This window comes from Thermobia domestica, chromosome 18, assembly GCF_964235325.1.
Source record: "Thermobia domestica chromosome 18, izTheDome1.hap1.1, whole genome shotgun sequence".
Classification (NCBI taxonomy): Eukaryota; Metazoa; Arthropoda; class Insecta; order Zygentoma; family Lepismatidae; genus Thermobia; species Thermobia domestica.
Genome location: NC_137471.1, coordinates 143,693,345 through 143,720,991, shown reverse-complemented (window position 1 = coordinate 143,720,991; position 27,647 = coordinate 143,693,345). Strand labels below are relative to the sequence as shown.

Genomic DNA, 27,647 nt, shown 5'->3' with positions numbered 1-27,647 from the left:
AGTATTCAATACCTATACCAATTTTTACATAAATGCCTGCGCCACCGTATAATGTTTTATCCCTACAAAAAATAGTAGCTAACGTGTAACCTGTTGGCTTATACATGTAAATTTCATTTGTCAGCCAATGTTCGTTGACACATAAAAATATCACAAGAAAAAATACCTAAAAATAACTCAAGTTCGGCTAGTTTCTTCCTTATTGATTGCAAATTTAAATGAAATAGTAATAAATTTTGCCTACCTATATGATTATTACAATTTTGAAAATATGTTGCGATTGTTTTTCGGATCTATTAAGTCATTTACATCATTCAGTTCAACACTGCGTTCGATTTGAGGTTTTTACCCGGTCCCACATAGTATTCAGTGTATATTCATGGAGTCGGCTGTATTCAGTTTATTATTATTCTTATTGCTACCTTAAATTTAGATTTGCCATAATGATCCCTATCAATTATTTCACATATCATGTTGCTCAATATTCTTTTCCCTCGTTGCTTGAAATGCATGCCATGTTTCGTGTACATCTCCCTACTTAATTTATTTAGATCCAGGATTTCGACATTTTGGAAGCGGTTACACAAATTCTTTAATTTTACATTACTATTTTGAATTGCTTTGTTCACACACGATTCTTCAGTAAGATCATACCTGTGTGGAATGTTGCTTACAATTACCTTACAATGGTTTAGTTCAGAAAGCTTACACTTAATTCTCTTCACGACTTCACTTCCCTCATTACAAGCCACATCGTTAGCTCCACTTAATATCACAATATAGTTACCCTCCTTGTTTACTGTTTGACTATTAACACTGGATAATATATCCACGCTTTTAGCTCCAGGCTTAACAAATCCTTCTACTATTATATCGTGTCTTAAATCTTGGTTCACTTTTTCAGCCAATTCCCTATCATGACTGTCAGCATATATGAGCAGCTTAGGCTGTGTCTTAGGAGTTGTCCTTGCACTAATCATATTCATCCTTGCACTACCCTTCGCTTTTATAAAATTCCCTTTCTTCTTGTTCATTGTTCTCAAACTATCTAGAGTTTTGCTACTAATACTCACTGATTTTGGATTGCCCAGAGTTTCACTTTCAAAATTCGCTAAAACACTGAATTTATTCGCACACTCTACTTGGCTAGTTAGTACTAGTTCAGGTTGATTATATCTCGGCCTATGTCTATTGTAACATACTCTTGTCCATTCATAGTGTAAAGTTTTGTTTGCTTCAACATTTGATTCTGATACCTTCACTCTTTTTATTAAATCTTCGTTTTCTGATTTCAGTAACCTGTAGAATGTTTATGATTTCTAGCAAGTTACCGGAATAATCATCAGACGAATTGAAGTTCATTGGGCCGCCATGTTGTTCACATGTTGGACAGAACCACTTTAAATCTTCATTATTTCTATGTTCATTTTCTATTTTACCACACTTAAAATGCAGCTATCTGTCACAGGAGTCACGCAAAATTCCATTTTTCACAATTCTTTTGCACTTTGCACAATATTCATCGTATTTTACCTTAACTTTTACAGGAGCACAAGTACTCACATCATTGTTACTGGACGCCATCCGTACAAGCTTTTGTATTACAATCTCGTTGAGTAATGAATGGGGAATTTAGGTCTGAATATAATACGGTTAATATACTGGGGTGAAACGTGATAACCCACAAATGTGTGTTCATCAAGATTTTATGAACACTTACACATTTACGAACATTTTTCGTTTTTGGTTTAAACCACCTTGGTTTAAAACAGCCAACCCTGGTTGACAGACTAATAGATGAAAGAAGAAAAAGAAAAGTTCTCCCAACCAACCATCCTGTTGGGAGAAATGCCCACAATGCCCATAATAGCCACATAATAGGCTAGTAGCCAGGTTGGTTCCTTTCTGTACCAGAGTTTAATATTTGATTCACATACTATTGCCGAACGAAGGTCAGCGAGTGAAGGTGGGTTAGAGACCCGCAGGGTAACCTTTTTTGTCTTCGTTACTAATCGTTTCATTGGATCAAATGGCCAAAGTAAAAGCTTACCTTCCCCTTAATTCATATAACCCCATTATTATACCCACTGTGGAACGATTATGAGCAAACAATTATCCATTACATAACGTACATACTGTATTTTTTCATAAAACCTTCTGTTAATGTTCATAAATTCTTATTATATTTTAGTAGTTATTTTATGATTATACTTAAACGAGGGTATTTGTTTCCTTACTGAGTAACCATGTTCGCAGTGGGAAGCATGTAGGAGAGAGAGCGGTCGAATAACAAGAGAGAGGCACAGCGCCGAAAATATAGTGAAGTGCACGCAAACGCTGAAGTGTATACAATGTGCAGGACTCCATTTAAGCGAGCTTAAAAGATAGTAATCTTACATTATTTGTTATTTTACCATATTACTTTAATTAGGGGTATCCACCGTCAGTATATGTGACCTTTGTAAATTGGTATTTAATTGTGACATAATAGTTTTATCATGTAAATTTTGGTCCTCATGCTGTTCAACTCCACCTCTTCTTTCCTTATGATCTTGTGGGTGTTAACTGTTGGTGTATATTAAGAGTATTTAGACATTACTTCGAAGATATATGGGTAAAATTAGCGCAATACGGTAGAAATAATCCGATCGGTATCCCTGTAACTGAAGCATACAGTAGAACAACGACAACTGTCGTGTAATCTACCGTAGGGAAGCAATTACACCTAATTTGAACTTTCCCATTTTGAGCCACATTATTGTAAATAGCGTTTTCCTGAGTACCTTCGTTGTCTAACGCTCTTGCAAGTTGCCTGCTTTCGCTTGCAATAAAATGTTTAAACTACTTCGCAACAGTGTTGTCAGCGCCCTAACCACTAGTGCTTCTCTTCTTCCGCGGAATTAATAAATATTCCCTCTCGCAAGCATGCCTAATAAAATAGAACACCGCCAATAATTAAGTGGTTTTTATGCTGTTACGAGTTTATTGTGCACATAAGACACACACACATATACACATAAGTATATATATAATGTACAAAATCCACATGTACATATATACAAAATCCACTAAATTTTTAGGTGTAACAGTAAGCAATAGGCTTACATGGGATGCACATATTACTGAGCTAAACAGCAAATTAAGCCGTATCTGTTTTGTCATTTATGGACTACGTGGTTCAGTGTCAAAAGAGACATTGCTGTTATTGTACTATGGTAAGTTTCAATCCTTGTTAAATTATGGAATAATTTTCTGGGGAGCCTCCTATTTCAGAGTTACTACTTTTCGTCTACAGAAAAAGGCAATAAGATCTACTTTTAATCTATCACCAAGGTCCTCATGCAAAAGGGTCTTTCAGTCAAATAAAATTTTAACTGCTTTGTCTGTACATATACAAAAGTATCATATATGTAAAGAGAAATGAAAGTAGTTTTCTTCATGTTGACGATGTACATTCATACAACACACGACAAAAGGGTAACATATTCACAGCATACCAAAACTATGCGTGCAGCAAAAGAAGTGTTCTTCTTATGTCCGCTAAGTTGTTTAATAAGCTCCCAACTTATTTGAAGGATATCAAAAACATACGGAATTTCAAAAATGAACTATTTAATTGTTTGTGTAACAAAATGTATTATGATATTAATGAATACTTGGGTGATAGTTTGTAAAATAATGTAATATCAACTATAGTGAAATGTTTTATTATTTGACAAGTCCTATGTACTGGTCTCTGACCAATAATGTACGACATGGATGAATAAAAGAATGAATGAATGAATGAATATAAATATGTATTGTGCCTTGATGCTCCGCTCTTGTTAATCTGTGCGTGAAAGATGCGAAATGACAAATATTGCAGGTATGGCAAAGCTGAAACTGTTGGTATACATGAAAGAAATTCTTAAGTCATTTTATGGTTACCCCATAATGCCAATCTTTACGATATATTTATCATTAATTATTAGTGGAAAGTCGTTCATCTAAAAAAAAAAAAAAAAAAAAAAAAAAGCGTGTTTATTTTTTCTATTACCCTGAAATTGCGCCTCTCCTTTGTTATCATTGTTCAATGTTCCACTATGATGAGGAACTGGGAACGAAGTGCGGATCAAAAGCTAATTTGACGAAGTGCACAGTATTTATTGTGGACTCTATAGATAGACTTCGAGTGTGCATCCTCGAAGTGTACACTATGCACTTCTGCACATGGCCGATATGTATTTCACTTTCAATATATTATTCTGTTATCTTTAGCCAATAGCATATAGAAAGAGTTATCTTTTTTTTTAAGGTTTTTGAAGAGAAAGTAACGATTTCTTTCTGAAAACATCGCATAATTTATACCCATCTACTAATTACGCAGTTGGAGATCATTAGATACATTGTGATCAAGTAATCTTGACAATTATTATGTTGGCAGAGGAACATAAAGTTAAATGTGAATTAATTTCTATGTTATCTGAAATTGTCAACGAAGCAGAGAAGAACACAACTTCTGATGAAAATCCAAATGAAGAAAATTGTATAAGATTCAGGAAGAATGAAGAAACTAAATCAACAATAATCCAAGAAGAGAATCCGATGTTACATCAAAGTGTTAGATCTTCCCGGGCCACAGAACTACTTTCAGAAATAAAGTCTGAGCCTAAAATCAAAGACGATGATATACATTTAACTGCTGGGATTGATGAAGCGAAAATTGAAGGTTTTTCCACATATGTAAAATCAATTTCGTCTTCGTTAAATAACTTGATAAAACATGAAGAAGATGGATCTGAACTTCAAAGGTAACCCTTTTCTCGATTTCTATCTTTTATATGTTCTGGATTGTATTTTAAGATTTTTTTTTAAATTTTTATTTTTAGATAACAATTTGTAAATATGGTTATTCAGATACAAAATTCTATATTGCCCAAATTTTACATTCGATTTTCGCTAACTTGGAATGATCTAGATTGACTGTGAATAAGTATGCAGTAATACTATTTTAGTATCGTATAACATGCAATCTATAGAGGAGAAGTGCAGCTGCAGGGATAGTGTGTGTCTAGAATAATTCGTTCAAAATTTCCTATTGATTTACCAAAAGAGTTTTGGATTATCCCTCTTAATTATTTGACAGACACTTAATAGGAGCGTATGTTTCTCACCCATACGTTTCAGTCATGATAGTTAACCAGTAGTAATAATATTAAAGTAAGTTAACCATAATATGCCTTCCAAATAGCATAAATCGAAAATAACAATGGTAGAATAGTAAATTAAAACTTCTAGTATATAAAAATATGCCTGTCTTGAAAAGATTAATGCAGTAAAGAAAAAAAGAGCAAAGAATATAAGAAAGAGAACAAAATAATAAATTAATATATGTTGTAGTCGTGGCTCCTACATTTTTAATGAATAACTGCAATTTGAGAATGCTAATTCGACTGAGGTCAGTCTCAGACTCAGGAAGTGACCTCAAACCGGTCAAATTGTAGGTCAGAAATCAACTAGTTCTTTTCCTTCAAAATCAACACTTTCATTACAAAAGTGTGCAAGCACTTCCGAATTTTATTGGAGATTATGTAACCTAATTGGTTGTCACAAAATAGCATGATATAAGGTTTTATACTTTTTGCTTTATACTAACTTAGGTTTAACCCAATCTATCTTAGGCTCTTATCTATTTCTTAACTGTAACAGTGTGCACCGAATAACCTCTCAGATGTTTACGATATCTTCTCCCTTATTACAAATCTGAAGTAGGTTTAATTTCATGCAAATAATCTTGTGTATTAGTTTCCCTGACTCACAATCCATTGTACAGACTCGCTACTCGGTTGACTTACTGTTAGTCAAGCTTGAACAGTTCTCAATGGGCAGACTGGTAAATAATTTGTGCTCTACCAGTAAATCATTTGTAAAACTAGCCCTATATGGCCTCGAGTTTGACTTATTTTATTTTTAAAACATACAGGCTACGCTACCCAACGAAGTAGAAAAAAGTTCATAAAAAAAGTAACAGCGCGGTTTCTGTGATGCAATATTTTCACAACGAATATAGACACCGCAAATGGTAGTAGATTTCTACCAGTTCCGGTTTTAGTAGAGAGATTGGACTAGACACGGTATATATTCTTGTTACGCCTAATTGATTGCAGAAAACCGATTTTTTTATCTGTTAGTTTGTATTCTATAGCAATCAACATTAAAACCGGAAGTGGTTAATTTTCTACCGCTTCTGGTTTGAATAGAGGCTTAAGAAAAAGATAGTAGCTTTATTCAGAATGCTGAATAGAATGCAGAAGACGCTTCTCGCTGTTACCATTCATGTTACATAGGGATCACTATTGAAACCGGAAGTGGTTAATTTGTACGACTTTCGGTTTCAGTTGAAGATCAATAGTTGAGATGAAAGGTACTCACGAGACTCTTGAGAGCTACTCAATTGGAGAAAACCACATTCATCTATCCTTTCTCGTTTTTGCTCTACGTAAATTAATATTTATTGAAACCAGAAATTACAATTGAATGAACAACTTCGGATTTTAGTAGAAAGTTAATAATAGAGATAAAATATGATGCTATGAAACAGAAAACCGGATCTCGATACTTATTATCGTTTCTGATCTATGGTGATCAATGACCAAACCCGAAATGTTTTAAACCACTTCCGTTGTGAGAAGATAATTTTAATAACAATCTCAGTTCCTTATTCTTGACTCTATATTTTGATCAAATTCCTTGATGATCCCTGAAGTAGTTCTTTATATAACCTTTTTTTCTGTGACACACGCGGTCACGCGGATATGATAACTATATAAGAGAGTTTTGGTAAACTAAAATCTAGTTATTCAAAAGTAAACAAGAAAAACTTTTTTTTTTTTTTGCTACTTTTGCATAGTCTATTCTAACCAAAGAAACATTGTACTGTGTGTTTTATCTGATAAATAATAGAAAATGAAAAGAAACCTATCCTCCCAGAAAACAAAGAAATGGGGAAATAAGAAACATTTAGACTTTCCTTGGTTGTATATTTGTGAGTGGCAGAGGTGAAATCTGCATCGAAAGAAGGTTTGTCCCTTTCATGCAACGAAAGATGTAACTGGAAGGGCAAATGGAAACATATCGTCCCAGTAAAGTAGAAAGGTGCTAAGGACCAAACTGCAAATTTCTCAGGAGAGCATAAAAACGAGTAAAATACTAATGAATTGTGATTCTTTCATTCTTCTATAGAATTCTGTTTTAACTGCAGACCATGCATATTGTCTCCTGCCACTTGTCTCCTCCCTGCCAATATCAAACATGAAATCGGAAATCAGGATATGAACTTAGTTAGAAATCAAGGAGACTGGCACCTAACACCTTTCAGCTTTCCAGTGGCGATATGTTCGATACTGAGATTTCGAAGATCATTATCTTTGTTCTACGAAGATTTTTGTTGCATGAATCACACTAGCTCCCGCTGAAAAATCAAATACAGATAGTCGCCGTTATAATGTTCTAGAAACTTATAGGGAGGCAGGGAAATGAAGGGATGCTGTTTAAGTAGAAAATGATCATAAAAGTGGAGGTGGTAGACACGAGTTTCGCTTCTCAAACTGGTATAATGTATCCAAGGGCGTAACTACTATGGCGGAAAACCCTGCAATTAGGGGGGCCCGACACTTCCAAGGAGACCCTTCACCCGTGCCTCCTAATAGGTCGAATCAGTTTGCTTTTCAGTTTTGTACTAGTCAGCAATGATCTTTGACCCTCTGTTTTTTTCGACTATATTTGTTAGGCTTGACGTATAGTTCAAGAACCGCAAACAAAGTAGATATTGGTTCTTCGTTTCCGATTAAAGTAATTTCCTATGTGAAACAGTTGAAATTTGAAATAAGGGTTCAGAATTCTGTTTGACCTAACAAGGCTTTTAATTGTGAAATATAAATCATTGTCTTCTAGCTTTTCAGAAATTATTACCGCGTATTTGCTATTTTTACGCTCCTTGTCAGTGTCAGTTGTGCGGAGAGGTCGTTCTCAAAACTGAAATTAATAATAATAATAAAAAAAAAAAAATGTGAGAAGCACAATGGGCCAAAATAGATCAAGTAATCTAGCATGGCTAACAATAAATGTAGACGAAGCTGAGAAAAGGCTGTACGGGAGATAGTAAAGGATTTTGCTGACAGAAGAGTAAGAAGGAAACCAATCAATTAATTCCTGCTACTCTTCATGAAGATTGACGTCACTGATTGCAAAGATGTAAGTCCACCTTTAATTCTGAAGGTTATTGAATAAATTATGCATATAACAAAGTGTTTTTTGTGAATATTTAGGCTTAGTTATAGCATTCATTTAACTCACTGTTTACAGATACAGAGAAATATGGTTATTTGTAATGTCTCTCATTCCACAAAAAAGTTAAGGCGGGGGTCCGTTGGTATTCTCTTGCTGATTGACTATAAAACGTAATTACGCCGCTGAATGTATCCCACCCCAGCATTTGTTCTTCAAACAGTGTCACCCTTAGTATTTATAAGGTTTTCAAATTGCCTTTTGACTCTTAACCTGTAGTAGTGATTACCATTTTACGGTAGTAACTATTACAATTAATCAAAGTGATTAGGTGCAAAATTGTGGCAGTCGTCTGAATTGTATTTCTTTCTGGCATTTTTGTACAAGTTCCTAAACTGCAAGTTCCTAAGTGCAGTATTTTGTAAGATTTTTATGAATTGCATTTTACATGTCTTATGGAAATTCTCAAGCCTCTGATGATGGACAGACATGTCACCACCATTTTCGATCATTTTTTATACATCTGCCTCTCCACTTCCCCAAGTTGCGGGGCTGAATTTGGATTTAAACGGGATCTGAAGTGTCACTGTTCATTTCAGCAACCCTGAAAACTGGATTCGACACTAATATGGGCCATTTTCAATCATGTTTATATATATATATATATGTAATAACCTGATGGGAGGGAGACAAATTTACTCTCTAGTTTAAATCGAAGCAGTGGAAATGAATGTGGAGCCTTAAGGAAAAGATACAACATATTACACTAAAATCGAACAATTGTAACAGAAATTATCAACGACATTTTTTTTATAGATTGAGGGGGATGGCGTAATCCATACCGCATGACAGGGTTGAATTTAATGCAATTTCTTGAGTGATTTTAATCCCAAGCATTGTGGATTACGGAAAAGAGTCTAAGAAAAATGTACATTATATTCTATCAAATACGAATGGATTACAGAATGAAATGCAAATCAATTTGCTGTCTTCCCACTTTGCCTAATTCCCATTTTGCTTAACACTTTATTGGCTCTAAATAGCAGTTAAAAATCGCAACCCATAATTTTAGGTGAAATTCCAATTCCCATTACGTCTAATGATCTTAGTAGCAATGAAATGCCCTCTATACAGGTGATCTGACAGTGTTTCCATACTTATACACTTACACAACTATTTCGTACAAAAAGAAACTTACATCAAAGAACTTACTACAATCAGTAGAAGAAATTACTACGAAATTAATAGAACAACTTGTTGACTACGCCGCGGAATGACTATGTATTGGTTCCTGTATACGTATTGTATTTTATAGCATATTAGAAGTCAGCGATAGTTCTTGAATTGTTCTTTTTTCCTTTTTTCTATCTGTTTTTGGCTTATGCATATTAACTGTATTACAACATACAATATAAAGTAGTAATTATATTAAATAAATTAAAAATATTCTTTCAATTTAAAATTTTGATGCTGTAGGCTTTTATCCGCGACTCGTCATAACTAGACTCCGGATGACCTTCTTTGAAGGGATCATGAAACATATATTGAGTGTTTTTTTTTTCTAGTATTACAAGACTCAATTCACATCTGTACTTCTTAATAATTTGTGTAATTAATTGAACAAGCATATTAAATGCTAAAACGAGTACCTTAAGAATTACATCCACGGTCTTTTTGTGATATGTTAGGCTTTCTGCCACGTATATTTTGTATTCTAGACCTACTGGGTTATCAGCTTGGATTGCAGCCGATGAATAAACACTGAAATCAACACCAGTGAATAAAGAATAAAAAGCAATTGAATAAAAGAGTAACTGGAACCAATAATATCAAACAGTAAATAATCACGCTCCAGTTTACTTTACTCTGATACGTTTTCGTAAGTATCTATTTAAAAATGTTTGAGTGAAATTTATTCGCTTTTCTCCTTGATAATTTGAAAATTCCTGTCCAACTTTAAAAAAAAATGTTACTCTCTTTGTTGGAGCCTTTTCTCAGTAAATGTATAAAACATCACTATTGCTGAGTTCTACGAACAGAGAGAAGCAGATTGTATCTACATTGCCAGTATATACTAATATGTAACATGTTCTTAAGTTGTTATTGCGTTACGGTATACATCTGATGCATTCCCTATTTTGATACTATATTTAAATTTATAATTATTTGCTTTAAAACTATTTTGTATACAGTTGCTGCATATGTTCCATATGTAAGTAATCTCAATATTCATAACCTAGCTCCTTCGTGACTAAGCGGTTAGCGTACGCGCCTTTGTCGTGAGAAACCCGGGTTCGACTCCTGGCGGGAGTTTAGGTGCTTCGGATTACACATTAATCAGTAGGTCCACGTCTCATATAGCCTTTTTGCTGAACGGGACGTTAAACTCAAAATCAACTCAAACCAATATTCATAACCTCTCATTTACGAGAAAATGTCTTACCGGTATCCCTCATTCAGAGATATCTCTGAAATAATAATAATATAATATGACTGAATATTGAACCAATTGCGGATCTATCAGAATTAGGAAGCAGCGAACTCCGATTAACACTAGAAGGACCGCACTTTTTACCTACCTATAATGCCCGCAATGGGTCATTTTGACCCGTATTAATTTTTATACTGATATTGTGGACTTTTCTGTTGAGTTCTTGCTTTTCTGCACTAGGGAGCGCGAATTATAGTAAATGTTAGTTCAGAAGTATTTTTACGTACATTTAGGGGTAAACAGAAATACTTATATACTTATATATACAGATATACTTATATATACACTTATATATACAGATAGATAGCTAGTTACAGGATATATAGATGTGATATATGCTTCAACAATACACAATTTATTCTAATTTGTATGAGAATTAAAATGTTGAAAAAAAATAAATGATTTTTTACAAAATGATGTTTCTAGTAGTTTTCCTTTTTTATTATTTTTTTGAACACGAAATTGTTTCTAGGCAGCCTGTTATTTTACATATGAAGACTTTAGTTAACATTTTTCTTTTCTTATTGAAATATTCTTGGGAATACAATGAGCTATTGAGCTTCACCTACTCATGAAAATGGTGCAAGGAGAAAACTGTCTTACACGTCTTTCTTGCACTCATTACACACCAACACTTTCGATGAGCACTTTCCGCAGGCAAATCTTTTGCATGATGGGCAGCATGCAGATGACTTGTTGGCATATTTTGGTGCGACCTGGCAGTGCTTCCTTTTTGTAGAACCCTTAGTTGGCTGTGGAAGATATTATTTGGGTTGTAGATTCCCTTTCCTTTCTAATGGAACCATATAAGAAAATTGGCTTGAACCTTACATGCGACAACTTTTTTACTTCTGTATCGCTAGCTGAGAAGTTGAAGAAAGATACTATCAGCATTGTTGGCGGTCCTCTAGTTTCGTCAGCTAGATCCATGAGGAAATTCCTTCTGCTTATCGGTCTTCCAGTAACTGCTTTGTAAACTATCCAAGAATTTATGCCTGTCAAGTCCAATATTTTATAAAGAACATGAACTGGCCATCGTCTACTACCAGCTCGAACAGAGTACTTGCCCGCCATTTGGTCCAGAACATCTACACCCACTTGCGTGTGATTGTAAAAGACAACTATGCCAGGCTTCTTTTTCCCTGTTGTTGGTCCTTCTACATCAGGATACAGAGTGCTCAAAATTAGCACTTTCTTATTTTTTTCTACAGAGGTAGTCTGTCATCGTGTAGCCATATTGTTTTTTTATATATATTTTTGTATCATATAGCTCTCGATTCGGTTGCACTTTCTTGACACAGACTGGTAATTTTCTACGTTGTTTCCACTAGGAGGACCGCCAACAATGCTGATAGTATCTTTCTTCAACTTCTCAGCTAGCGATACAGAAGTAAAAAAGTTGTCGCATGTAAGGTTCAAGCCAATTTTCTTATATGGTTCCATTAGACGTAAAACTACATATTCGGGAAGAGGCTGATCTGCAGCCTTATTTTCGCCTTTTCCTAGGTAAAAGAATCCGTGAAGACAGTAGTTGGTATTGACGTCAGGTACCAGCCAGTACTTTATTCCAAATTTTTCCGGTTTCGTTGCAACGTACTGCAAAAATCTGCATCTACACTTTGTGGGATATAGTTGTTCGTCACATGTAACATTTTCCCGAGGGTTAAAACAATTCAACGATTTTTTTAAACAAATATGTCCCATATTGAAGATGCAATGGCAAATTTGTCAGTTTGTAGCTTGATTCTTCTCTCTGCACGTATATCGAATCGAATGTACTTCATGATTTCAAGAAATCTGTTCCTAGGTATTGCATCTCTAAAAATAGCTACTCCCCATTTGCTGGACCAACAACTTTTCAGTGGCATATTCCGCAGACCTAACGCACCTCTAACATAGAGCAATGCTATGAAAATTAGAAGTTCATCTTTATCTACTGTCCAATTAGGTTTTTCTTTCTCCGCCTCTTTCTCGGTACACCTTTTGATAATTTATAAGTTTTCATCATTGATAATCAGTCGAAATGCACTAAGAAACAAATCCTCGGTTATATTTTGCTTTGCATAACGTGTTGGCCCTGGAGTAATACGTACGATGTTATGCATCTGTCTTCTACCCTGAGATGGAGCTGATGAATCTATAACCTCCCATTTTGTTCCATCAGCCGCAGTTCTAGATCTTGGTAGATTATGTGTTTATGATACGGAATCTTCAATATCGCTTGACTCATTCGAAGAGGATTCCGTTGATCTTTCGGACACGTTCTCACACTCTTCTGTAAATTCAGAATTCAAACCTGAAATTGGCACATCTTCATCAGACAATGTATTTCCATCTTCATCTCCAGAATCGCTTTCTGAAATACTTTGCAATTCTGCTAGTATTTCTTCGTTACGTATAATTTTCGATCTTTCCTGTGACATGCTTCCAGAATGATCGCATAAAAATTGTATCTTGGTCTACAAAGCAGTCTGTTTCATCACATCGCCCGTCAACAAGAACACAAGTAACTTGTAAGTATTGAGTAAGTTTTGAGAAGATCAAGAGGCTTTTCTAGAAAGCAAGCGATCATTTCTCCATGGAAGCTTATTTAGTTATTACTGATAAGGACTGGAAATGTATAAATATGGAATAAAAAATAACAGACGTAGTGAAAGAAGATTTTTATAGATTACAGCATTAACGAATAATATCTAGAGTAACATTATGTATTCCACTCAGGTTGGAAAAAAATCATGATTTTTTTTTTAAAAATCATTTTTGTTGATTTTTTTGATTTAAATCGATTTTTTTTATTTAAATCAAATCTTTTTCTTCGTATAATACAAGTCGCGAACTGAAGAAAAAACATTAGGAATTAGTATTAAATGTTAATTATGTCATTTAAGTGAAAGTATTGGGTTTTAATTTTGAATTAATTCCCAATCGTTAACCTGTTTCATTCCCAAACAATGTTTCTTAAGCATTAAGGAAAAAGTACAGTAATGTATATCAACATGACACTTCTCTTTTCACGAAAGTTACTGATATTTGGCAGGGAAAGTTACTGATATTTGGCAGGGGCATATTTTTAAACAATTGGAACTAGCTAGCGGCACGAAATACATATAAAGTAAATAAATTTCGCCTAAAATTAACTAGCTCACTCTATAACCTATGGAACCCGGAAGTTCACAAAAGCTCCCCTGACTTATATTCTTAGTCAACTGAATCCAGTTTCTATTTTGTATTCTTATTTCTGCGAGATCCATCTTAATATTATCCTCCCACCTGCGCCTAGGCCTTCCTAATGGTCGTTTTCCGATTGGACTTCCAGTTAAAACTTTGAAAGCGTTCCTACTTTCTTCCATTCTCGATACATGTCCTGCCCACCTGAGCCTCCAAGATTTGATGACCCTAACAATATTTGGTGAATGGTATAAATTATGCAGTTCCTCATCATGAAGTTTTCGCTATTCCTCATTTCCGTTCCTTTTGGTTCCGAATATTCGTTTCAGGATTTTATTCTCAAATACTTTGTCTGCTTTCTTCCCTCAGCGTAAGCGATCATGTTTCACAACCATACAGCACAACAGGCATAATTATCGTTTTATATATTTTAAAGCTTCAAATTCCTCGACACAATTCGCGATGATAAGAGATTTTGAACTGAATAATATCACGAATTCCCTGCAGGAATTCCAAAATAAAAAAAATCAAGGTGATCAGTTCCAGAAGAAGAAACACTTATGATTGTTAAAAATATGCTTTATTTAACGTGAAAAACAGTTCAAATGCGAGTTGTCCGTGCATTTAAGACATCTATACATAGCAGGCACGTTTATATACTTTTCTGTTGGCTATTTTATTTCCTCTGACAATTTTTCCTGCACAGGCGCGGCAAATTTTCTGCGATCACATCGCAGATCGCGGCATGTTCTGTAATGGAGTCAAGCATACACTCTATCAAAAGTATTATTCGATATTTTAACGTATCCAAAATTGGTCGTATTACGATCCCGAAGAACTTCTATGTATTTAGTACATAAATTTCGCCCAAAATTTTAAAATCTATTTTTTTTTTTTTTTTTTTTTGCTTCAGAGAGGGGATCGGAACCCTCTAAATACGCCCTTATTATCTGGAAACAAACAAATAGACGTGGACACAAAAGTTTTCATCTTAAATGTCCATGGTGATTTCCCCGTTGGAATAGAAATTTTAAAACCTTGTGTTACAAAGAGAAGAAAGCAGGGTTCACCTGTTACCCGTTCAAACGGGATTTTCCCTGATCGTTCCCTACATGATACTCGTTTTCATACTGTGCTTACATACATTTGTGTCTCATTGTATTATGATTATCTTCTTCCATAATCGAAATAACAGAAGAGAAACGGGATTTTACTTACTTTCACTTTAAATTAATTCATTTCGGAATTTGATCTAAATCAACGATTTTTATTTAAAATATCAAGTGATTTAAATCTTGATTAAAATCGTAATTTAAATCAAACTGATTTAAATCAATCCACTCTGATTCCACTTGGCAGTAACATGTATTTTATCCTTGCGCGTCATCTGTCAGACACATCAAAAACTTCAGTAAAAGCGAGGTACGTCTAGTTATGTGTAACACAGTTGTAAAACACAATGGCATAAAATATGTTGCTATGTGTTTAGTTCGTACCAAATATTTAAATTGAAATATACCGTAAAAATATATGGAATTTAACATGGGTCAAAATGACCCATTGCGAGCATTTTAGGTATAACTATAAAATTTGCCTTAGTTTGTGAAACCACAATGCTCTGAATTTTAGCATTGGTGCAGGTCAATAGCGTTAACAAATTCATAAAATATTATTCACTTAGTATTTCAAATAAGTTTACAGCAGAATATTAAAATATGGTGATGGGTCATTTTGACCCATCTTGTCCTTCTAGTGTTAAATACTCCGGAATTAATGGTGACTGGGGCCAATTAGATTACCATACATAACGAAATTGCCTAGCCAAACATAACTCTTCATGGAGTATAGAGCCACAGAGTTTTATTTTTTTATAATAACAGTTTTTACAGTTCCGACGTTTCTGCATCTTACTCTCATTGTGGACGGCCGCAGCACTATGAAACAAGATAAAGGATGAAGACATTGTGTATTCGTCCCTCCCCTTTACTACTGTTGTCTCGCTCTGTGCTTCCCCATGACCCTGCTGGCACTTCCACCTGCCATTTTCTTTGTATGTGACTGACCTCCTATGACATTCACAGAAAATGAACAAGTTCCCCTCCCCCTCACTGTCTCTACTTTAAATTTGCAATAACAACTTATGAAAGTGAAATTTCTTTTTGTTTCACGACCTAAAGAACAAAGTTTAATGTGACCCTCTGAAGAACAAGAGCTCCCTCGTGGCTAAGCGGTTAGCGTACGCGCCTTTGGCGTGGGAGACCTGGGTTCGATTCCCGGCGGGAGCTCATGTGGTTCGGATTCCACGTTAATCAGTATGTCCACGTCTTATATAGCCTCGCTGCTGAAAGGGACGCTAAACTAAAATTAACTAGTTAACCTCTGAAGAACAATACAATTCATATCATGTCCGAGGAGCTCTCTCAAGATCTGATAACATCAGTAACTGATGAACACAATACCTTTACCAAACCTGCGTGTTCAACTGTTACTCGTGTGAAAAATATAATTTGTAAAAAAAAAAAAAAATACTTGTGTCCCGTTTATTTCCGTTCTCTTAGATACCCGCAGGAGAAAGAATTTGATTGTGTGGGTACCAGTTCCTGATTTTGTACTTATAAGCGTCACAAGAAATACCCAAAACAGATTCGCTGCTTCAATTTGTTACGGTACAATAACGTTATATTACGAATAACATTTTATGACTCGCAACGAAAATTGGTGTTATGTCTTGTACCTACCGAAATTAATAACCAATAATTTTATTACAGAGAGCTATTTTCGTTATGTTCTAGCCACGTTAAGTTATCCACCCTAGACAGAAATAGTAGATTGTAAGTGTAAACTTTTTGTTCAGTTTTTGAAAATAACTTCTCCAGCCGTTAATATTGCGCTGGGAATCATACCTGTTTGAAATGTTAAGATTTAAAACAAACATAACCTCATGAATCAAATTCTGTTTCCAATCTTCCATTAATTCGTTTCGCATGTTTAAAATTTCAGCAAAGTCGATATTGGCTTATAAACGGATAGAGATTGCAACTTCCCCTGATAAAGTAGGGAGCTGATGAACAATGGTGTATGTGTTAATTTGATGCGAGCGATAAAGGTATAAGATGAAGTGGTATTAACTATTGACCACTTGGTAATAATAGCATGGGGTGTTACGATGAATAATGCAACGTATATGGATTTTGCTTTCCCTACAAACATCAAATGTCTTGATTTGCAAATTTTCCAATAAATATTTGGAGCCGACGTTATCGGAATAGGTAATGAAGTTGGAGTGCTTTCATTTATGTGACGTTTAGAGTTCACTTTAAAAAATAGACAGTCTCTAGCCCAAGCAAAATGATGACACAAATAGTATGTCCAAGCCATCATCATCACTCTGAAGAGTTGCGGATCATTACTTAATGTCAGTTGTCATGAACTCCAGTCTATGCATTAAGCAATGTGCTCTCGCGCTTTGAATGCCGACAGTTGAAGCAAAGCTGAAAATAATAAATATAGGGTCAGAGTTACAAATGATACTGCCTAGCCTTTACAAGTTTCGGACAGTGTGCAAACTGAAAGCCATTAGTGACTTGGTTAAAAGCCGATCACATAATTTCTTACTAGTAGCCAAATACATGGAAACTACGTCTGGTGCTAAAACTTTTTGCATTCAATTTTTGGAAGGGAATTCGGAATTACAATTTTTTTTTTTTAATTTGGGCTATAAAGTCTTCCAAAAGCATAAAGCATACTTGTAAGAAAGAAAGAATTAAGATATTAAGATAAGATTCTCGTGATTACTCGCTAAATATAGCGTTTATCAATAACTAGTAACAATACTTCACCAATGATCTTGTTTTTAATTCTTTTCTTTCACTTTGCTAACATTTTTCTTCCCTATATTTCATTAAATTTCAATTCGTTGTCGTAGTATCAAGAATCAATTCTAACTAAATGATCTATTTCATCGCCCTTCGATTATATTTCAAAAGTCATCTTATAATAGACGTGAAAACGTGCTAATTTCCTTTCAACTGCAAGACAAATCAGCCCCTACTTTACTGCAACATTGTATACACTGTATGCAGCCATTACGAAAAAAATAATTACATGTAAATCAAGAAAATTTTGACTCATAAAAAATGTAAGGGCAAACCATGTTAATTGTGAACATCAGCAGTACCACACTATATGATCATCACAACAAATAAGTTAAAAATGTTTGCCCAAATCCAGCATTTCAGCCGATTAACCTCCTGCTAGTTGCTGTTTAGGAGACCCCAACAAAATTAATACAGAGTTAATGTTTGAATGTAAAATTTTATTGTGTTATTATGTTGGTCAAGTTTATTTAGGTAATTTCAGTATCTGCATTCGATTAAATATTTGCAGCAACAATGTATATTTTTATATAGTTTTCTAACAGATTTTATTTGGTGAGCAGTTAATTAAATATTTTGTATGTTAAAAAAATAGATTTTTTTTTATTTCACTTAAACTCCTAGAATATTTAATGTCAAAAGACGAAGCCACTGAAGGCGCTAATATTGTATGCTCTACTACTTATTTATGCATCGTGGCGTCCAGCTCAGGTTTTTTTTTTTTGTTTGTTTTTTTGAGAGTTTGGCCCTAAAGTACAGTTGAAATTGTTACATAAGTTAAATCCAAATTACTAACAAACGTTTGTGTCGTGTGATTATGCTTTGAGAATAACATGTCTTACTCGACTTACTGCTCCTGGTATTCAGTCAAACGCGCTTTCCTCTTCTCCTTGTGTATAACATTGCTTCAGACGTAATATACTCTTTCCATTCAGACGGAAAATGCAAGAACCATGGTTACAACCTTTATATCCCTATTTGCGTTTCTTTCTTTCGTTTGTTTTAAACGCATTCTTAGAGCGTGAATAAAAATGTCACAGAAAGTTAGACCTTTATGTGCATTGTTTTCCTTCTTTATGGAATACTTATCACATAAAGAGAGGAAGATGCTCGCTGTAAAGTCTATGGAAATCGTCAGTCATGGCAGTAGATTTTGCGCTTCCCAAAGTCTGTAATGTGGGCGGAGAGCCCTAAAAATTACTGACAGAAATGAGTGTTATTCAATGATTAATTTCATTTGTTTTCTCAAAAATTGCAGCAAATATCCCAGGGACGTCATTTTGGGTAAGGCAGGAAAACGAAATTCGCTCCTGTTTTGAGTTTGATAAACACTTAATGTATAGTAATACACTAATAAAACAATGAAACTCTTTTGTTGGCGTAGAATCTCTGACCCCTTTCCCCGCGTGCAGTATAAAAAATTAAGCTTATTTTAAAGAGAAACCTATATAATTATAATAGCGCTTTTACTAGAACGCTTATATTTGGTTCGAAGAGTCGAAATGTTGGCAGACAACATGCGGGTTTAGAGTGGACGAAATAGACAGAGAGAGAGAGAGAGAAAGGGGTTCAAGTATGGAGACAGAGAGTTATTATTTACTTATGTAAGTTAGGATCGGGGGTAATGATTGGACAGGATCCGTAATATGACGAGAATTGAGATTTTGTGAAACAGAAGATCGAATGTTTCTGATCTGCCAGGATCAAATATGGCAGATGTCGAATTAAGGTGGAGTAATCTTTTTAGAGTATCAGATGTTAACGGAATTCGTGAAATCTTGGGAATTAAAATTTTAAAAAATCTTCGCCTTTCAAGACAATTTTTATCGACGAAAATTTTAGCTATCGACTCACGATTTTATCTCTTCAGCCGCAGAAAGCTCTAAAGAGTTATTCATATACTTTTTCTTTAGCTATGTTGGGAAACTAATGTAATGGAATATTCCAAACGTTTACTCGGTGGGTGCGTCGTTTACATTGAACGTAGACCTCGTGTAACATGGATACAGGGTACATAATGAATTTCGCCTTGTTCAAAAACACATTTTAAGGCAGGAAAAGTTTGTTGTACTGTGTTAATTGAGTTATATTAGATAGGACAATCTGTAGAAGTAATATCAAATATTCAGACGTAAATCTACTTTTCCGAAGCTCTAATGAAAAATGAAACAAATCGTGGTAAACATGTTAGAGTTGGAAAATAAAAGCGTACAACTTTAGGCTTCTGTTCATATGCACAAGACATAAAATGTAAGTAACAAATGTCTACCACAGAGTAAAATAGAAACACCAAATATTATAACTACAACTAAGAAATATCTATCAATTAAAAGTAAAGCTGAAAGACAAGTATAAGAAAACATACTTGAAAAATATAATTTAGAATCATCTTCGATTTATGCATAGAGTTATTATTTACTTATGTAACTTTAGGATCGGGGGTAATGATTGGACAGGATCCGTAATATGACTTCATAGGCGTAAACAAAGAAATGAAAAGCGCTCATCTGGAATTCCACAATGATCTCTTCTAAATCGAAAACTATGAATTCGACCAAAAAATATTTGTCGTATTCTATTTCTTTTACATGTCACACCATTTCTTTAGGAATGTCTTTAGTGTGTTAACCCCACATATACATTTCACATGCTAAATAATACGCATACCAGATTCATTTGAAATTTCTTCAGGAATCCTTTTGTATCATACCGTCCACTGTACGTTTTTTCCTGAGTCAAACAACTCTGAATATACATGTTTTTGTGTAACAATGGACTATTATATTACCACCGGACTTTCGTCGTTTAAAGTTTATCATGATATGACGTAGAGAAAAGAGTTAAAATAAGGTTTAAGATTTTATATTATATGAGACTTGAAACATTGCACTTTAAAGAAAGGTATGTAATAACAAGTCTCTTATTTCAAAATATTTTCGGCTTAAACTGGCTGCGACTACATTTAATATAAAGTTGAATTTCTGGAATGCACAATATGAGTGTATCTAAGAGAAATAAAATATGAATTTTTGGAATTCGAACCCAAAACAATGCATGTAGGAGTCCCTTGCACAAAGCATTCATCTAACACACAACAGTGTATGCACAGTAGTTTTAAACTTATAGTCTCGCATTGAAGTCTTTTTTCTTATGGGCATTTCTGTTTTGTTTTTGTTTTTTTTTTCCCACAAAACCAAATATTTTTTTTTCCAAACGTCTTAGATATTCGTGACGATTTGTTTCATTTTCCACTAGAGCTTCAGAAAATTTGATGTATGTTTGAGTATTTAGCACTAGCTTATCAGAAGGTTCTATGAAATATAACTAAATTGGAGCAATACTCACCAACTTTTGCTACCCTAAAACAAACGTGTTTCTCAACAAGGAGAAGTTCATTCTGCACACTGTAACTAAGCTACAAGAGGTCTACGCTCAGTGTAATCGATGCATCCACGCAAGGAACATTCGAAATATTCCATTATATTGGTTTTTCAACGTAGCTAAAGGGAAAGTACATTAATTACAGCGTAGTTCCCCGTAGTTAAATAAATAAAGGTATGGCTCGATATCTAAGAACCACATGCATAGTCGACCGCGTAGGGGTCTTCTAGACGAACCGTACCTGTCGGATGCGTCATCCTTCCCCTTGACTGTGGGAAGCATTGTGCTTCCATCTCAATTCAGGCAGAACATGTACCATCACCACCTCAGATATTGTTGAAACTTTTTTATAGCAACTAGACACGTTTTTAAGAGACCCATATTTTTTGTTTTGTCGAAAAAAATTTTCCCGCCAAGTAATGGGCCATCAAAGACGGGGAGTACAATTTATGAATTGTAAAAGACATGGAAAATGATCAACTTCTGAGCCCCACCATTCAGCTATGGAGACAGGTAGAGATATAATTTTTGTTGTGGTATGTACATAGGGATATAAATAAACTATATTTTATTGTACTTCCGTTTGCGCATGCGTACCTTTTTGTACATAAATTAACAAATGATCGTTAATTTATCTGAAAAGTCGAAGTTTGCGAATTTTTTTCGAGCACTTCCGGTTCAAATTTTAATATTCTGTTTTCACTGTTGGTAAGAACTAGTTACCCGCTTTCCGAAAGAAAATTGTATCGCTTCTGTTGCAACGGTTTTGTCGCAAAAAATTCGAGAAATTGTAAAATTCTCAAAAATCGCCATTTTTCGGCGCCATTTTCTCGAAAACACCATCTTTTAAAATTCTGAAATTTTGTCAGATGGTTTAACTTTACATGAATAATAAACACACCAAATACCATTCTCGACCAATGCTTCATGAATTAACTACAGCCTTTTGAAGTTAGCGAAGTTTCGTTAACTTTGATGTCACAGTTAGCAACACTGGAAACAATAAAAGTGCAATGCTTTGATGATGTTTGTGATTCACATTAATTAAATGAAGAATAAAAGGTTTCCCTGACTGGTTTTTTATTATTTTGATGAAAAAAGCTCTCTGGAATAGTAAAATGAGCCCCCCCCTTACTCCTCCGTTTTCTTAAATCGAAGTAATCTGAAATGGAAATTACGATTACGAAACACACAAATTTCAAGTTTACTTAAAGTGACCATCCAATAAATTCTGATGATCTATAAAGAGCCTGAACTATTACCTCAGTGATGACTTGGAATGATCCAGACAAAGTCTGAATTAAGTGCGATGTCATTACAGTGATCGAAAACGGACAAAAAGTTTTAAAAAAATCCAAACAATTTCTTACGCGTTCCATCAAAGAAATTTACGGACTTTCTTTTAAACAGAACAATCTCAGCATAAGAATGGGTCACTTGGAATTTTATAGTATTCGACTAAAGTGGGTCAGTCCGCAACCTGCTAGGGAAGTGTGTGTGTGTATGTGTATTGTGCAAATTTTAAGTTATCTGCTACTGCGTTGCAACAAATCAAAGGTGCAACCTGTATTGAAGCAGTCATGAGTGACCTATTTCCTTTAGTAGTATGATCCGCTGAAAAAGACAGCTGTCTTCTTCAAGAATGTAGTGAATGTCCTGGAATGAAAGGAGTCTTTGATCCTGCTGAAAATGAAAGTGTTACGTACGCCATATGGGAAAACAATGATCTCGTTAAACAAAAAACTGTGCCACTTTCCGTTTTCGTATCGTACATTGCTGGTTTAACTGTAAGAATTGTAATTCATGACTACATGAAGAAAATGCAAAGAGAATTAATTGCTACCGAAAGCATCGTATAAAATTTCAAGATACAAATTCTATTTTACTTCATGTGGACTTCGCAGAAAACTGGACTTTTATTCTGCAAAGTGAAATTCAGTTAGACCCTATATCACCGGAATATGGAACAACTGACAGTTTTGTTGTAATAAGCGACGACAAAGCACAGGATTCGGCTCATGTACTCATAGCCATAGACAAGATTCTAAAAATACTCGAAGAAAAGCGAAAATATATGTTATAGAAAAAGGTTCGAATACGTGGAAATAAGTGTCTACAATTTCCCAAACCGTGTCAGTGATTTATGATGGTGCTGCATCCCACTTTAAAAATCGCTTTTAGATGTTCGAGATGCAGACAGGTCCGATAAAGCAGTGGTTTTGCAGTGAAACCGGCCATGCTAGGGTCTCAGCGACAGTATTGGGGGGGGGGGGTTGTAAAGAATGTGGCAACGCGGCATAACCTTAGGCAAAAACAGGTACACAGTATTAAAACCGCAGAAGAATTCGTGAGTATAGTGCAAGTATAAACTCCGGGTATTACTCTCATTTTGTTGCCTGGAACTGAATTCGACAACTTCCGGAAGAAAAAAAAAGCAAGAATGGGAAAGTATGTGACCGGTAACTGGTATTCAACGAAGTCACCTTTGGCTTTCGGAAAATGGCGAAGTTTTTATGGCAGTAACGGGTCACCATAAACTAACTTCATGCTTCCCCCAAAATCGAGCTTCTGCAATTCAAAGTGTAGATTTAAGAAGTCTGCAAAAAAAGAACTTTTGTTACTTACATATGCTCAAAGGCGACGGTTTCTCTGTAGGTTGAGGGGGGGGGGGATTGAGATGCAGAAGGTATATATATATGAGGATTTTAAGACAAATTGCATTCAAATTAGGTCAAATATTGTATATTCATAAATACAATAAGGGGCCCACATCAGCTTTGGGGACTCCGGTCCCCCCCCAGGATCGGCGCCCTTGAATATACTTATGATAACCAGTGGTGCGTAGCAGAATTATGAACAAATCATGAATTACGTACAGCTGAAGTGCTGTTTATGCTTCCAAATGGACTTTCAGCAGGGTACAGGTTTCCAGAAGAGCATAAGAGAAGTGAAAATAAGTGTTTTGTGATTATCGACAATGTGCTACGCAGGAGCGCATCCAGGACGAACTTCTGGGGGGGGGGGATGTAATACTGCTACTTAGAGCTCCAAACTCTGGAATGGGTTTTATTTATATATAAAATTAGAAAGTTCTTCTGGGAGGGCGATCGACTCCTTGGATCTATCTCTGGACGAGTTGTGAGTGTACTACTGCTATTAGCGAAGAAGACACCAAGCAAGCAAATGATTGGTCCATGTGGAAAAAAAAAATCAGTGAAATTTTGCTTCCGAAGACCATTTTAAGTAAGTGAACTTAAAATTTGTGTGTTTCGTAAGCGTAATTCCCATCTCAGATTATTTCGTTTTTAAAAAAACGGAGAAAGGGGGGGGGGAATAATTTTACTATTTCAGAGCGCTTTTTTGATCAAAATAATAAAAAACCAGTCAGGGAAACCTTTTATTCTTCATTTAATTAATGTGAACCACAAACATCATCAAATCATTGCACTTTTATTGTTTCCAGTGTTGCTAACTGTGATATCAAAGTTAACGAAACTTCGCTAGCTTCAAAAGGATGTAGTTAATTCATGAAGCATTGGTCGTGAATGGTATATGGTGTGTTTATTATTCATGTAAAGTTAAACTATCTGACAAAATTTCAGAATTTTAAAAGATGGTTTTTTCGAGAAAATGGCGCCCAAAAATGGCGATTTTTGAGAATTTTACAATTTCTCGAATTTTTTGCGACAAAACGGTTGCACACAGACGCGATACAATTTTTTTTCGGAAAGCGGGTAAGTAGGTCTTACCAACAGTGAAAACAGAATTTTAAAATTCGAACCGGAAGTGCTCGAAAAAAAATCGCAAATTTCGGCTTTTCAGATAAATTAACGATCATTTGTTAATTTATGTACAAAAAGGTACGCATGCGCAAACGGAAGTACAATAAAATATAGTTTATTTATATCCCTATGTACATACCACAACAAAAATTATATCTCTATCTGTCTCCATAGCTGAATAGTGGGGCTCCGAAGTTGACCATTTTCCATGTCTTTTACAATTCATAAATTGTACTCCCCGTCTTTGATGGCCCATTAGTTGGCGGGAAATTTTTTTCGACAAAACAAAAAAATATGGGTCTCTTAAAAACGTGTCTAGTTGCTATAAAAAGGTTTCAACAATATCTGAGATGGTGATGGTACAATTTTATTTTATTTTATTTTATTTTATTTTTTATTTTTTTATTTTTTTTCTGAGTTGAAATGGAAGGCACCGCATAAAGCTTTGAAAGTGATCCCTCCGATACGGTTAACAATGAGGGCTGATTGGTCTAGCCACACCTCGAGTGAGGCAAAACTTTTCTCAAAAAAAAAAAAAAAAAAAAAAAAAAAAAAAAAAAAAAAAGGTTGAACGTAAAACTCCGAAGCTCAATTCTACTATAATAAAGCAGTAACATCGTAAGCAGCAACTACATGGATATAATATATTTTATATTAGGAAAAAGTTAAATAAATGTTGTGAAATTAAATCTTGCAAAGGTGGAAAAATAACGTTGTAGATTAGGAATACAGTTATTTTTAATTTTCAAATAAAGTCTGTTAACTCGCAAAATGAAACGAGAAGAATATGTAGCTAGAAAACGTGTTAATGATGGGCAGTGGTAATATTCCCGATGGGAAGGAAAATAAAAAATGGGAATATTCTCGGGTTTTTTCAATGGCATATAAATTCCCAGGAAGGAACTTCTTTCTGTTTCTTTACTTCATCTTCGAAATTATAAGAACTACGTGACAAATTACTTTATTTTCATTTGTTATGATTTACTTTTAGGTTTTTAATAATTTGGAGGCTAAAGAAATTAAAATTCATTGACTGTACTTGATATAACTAAGAATATAATTTTTTAAGTTCCATTTTTATTTTCACTAAAAAGTAGCAAGGTACTAATTTACAAATAATGAAAAGGAGCCACTTTGTAAAATAATGTAGACAATAGAGATGAAGTAGTATTAATACATCCAGAACCACCATTAGTAATAAACGTCGGTCTGTTTCCTTTCTCTGACTCGAATTTCTGAAGAGGTACTCGGACTTCTCATACATGTGAATTAACGTACGACATTTCGAGAAATAGGTAGGAAGAAAGGTCGTGTGCGGCAATGTTACGTGCAAAATTATAAAAAGTTAGTATCTTACAAATACCGTGAAAATAAATATGTATGCCCAAGTGTTCATAAAATGGTGAGACATGTGTCTTCTGGCTCATACCCAACCTAATTTGTTTATAACATTTAAAAATTTAGTATGTTCATAATACCAGTAGTACAGTCAACATAATACCGTTCAGAATATACATTTTAAAGAATCCTCTGGATCCAACAGTAATAATATACTGTGGCAAAAAAAGAACTTAACTTTGAAATCATAAAATAGTAATAAAATTCAATTTTCTTGGTGATTTTATCTAAATTCCCGGAGAATTCCCGTTTTTGGGAATCTTCTCGGGAATATTCCCACGGAATTTTACCGAAAAATATCTATCCGTGAATTTACCCATCACTAAAACGTGTGAGGCTGTAGATTTACAATAGAAATCCCACTAGAAATAAATTATATACATTGTATCTTTTTTTTTTTTTTTGACAAAATCAGCGTATAGTATTTTCGAGAATGTACAGGGCGCGAGGGATAGCATGAGCTATGACCTTGAAATCCGCCATCAACACACACGAAAGGATCAGGCAATCGTAATAGTGTTGCTAACTGCCACAGCAGTGAACTAGAATTTGGCGATTTGAAGCATTTCTGGGAAGGGATGACAAAGACACTCTGAATCAATCTGCAGCCTGCATTTCTCATCTTCATTTAGAAAAATCTGAACAATAAAGTAGCATATTTATTTAATAAGGTGTAAAAGTGCACTCGGTCCGTTAGGTTTCCTTACTCGTTTATTTTTTTTAATACATGATGACCGTAAAGTAAGCTAAAATAACTAAAAATTATATCACATAACACGACCTATATTTGCAGTCCATTCATTCTGCGGACCACGAGTCATGTCCTAGCCTTAGGGAAATCGTGGCTACACACCTGTCAACTCCTTCCCCTCTCATACAGGGAAGTTTGTCATTTTCTCTGGTAAAACAAAGTGGTCCTATTGGTACCCTCTCTCCCGGGGTGGTTATTTATGACACAGATGGGGGCGCCTTAAGAGACACATGCAGAAGCCGAACTGGACACAGTGTTCTTGTGTTCAGTAAAGAGTTGTTCTTTGTGCATAGTTCTATGCTGTTTTAGTCTGCGCTATGTGCTGGTTTGTTCCTTTTTTTAAAATCATAATGGAGGGTAAGAAAAGCGGAAAACTTGGAGGATCGAAAGTAATTCACAGCCAAAGCAGAGAGATTTTGGCTAATGTTTATGATTTTATGAAGAGAGAGGCTGACAGTGGAAATCCAATTAATGTAAAACAAGTGCAAAAGCGAGTATCTGAAGCTACCGGTGTTCCAGTAAGTACACTAAAACGT

General features: G+C 34.8%; 1 protein-coding gene across 2 annotated transcripts in view; it reads left to right on the top strand.

The window, feature by feature from the left end:
- Positions 1-27,647, top strand: part of LOC145676039 (uncharacterized) — a 56,646-nt gene that overhangs the window by 24,398 nt on the left and 4,601 nt on the right. For both annotated transcript variants that reach the window (XM_081746892.1, XM_081746893.1), the window contains exon 2: positions 4,295-4,790. In XM_081746892.1, the coding sequence (XP_081603018.1) occupies positions 4,414-4,790 (377 nt within the window). In that variant the 5' untranslated portion in view covers positions 4,295-4,413. The remainder of the gene's footprint in view (positions 1-4,294; positions 4,791-27,647) is intronic.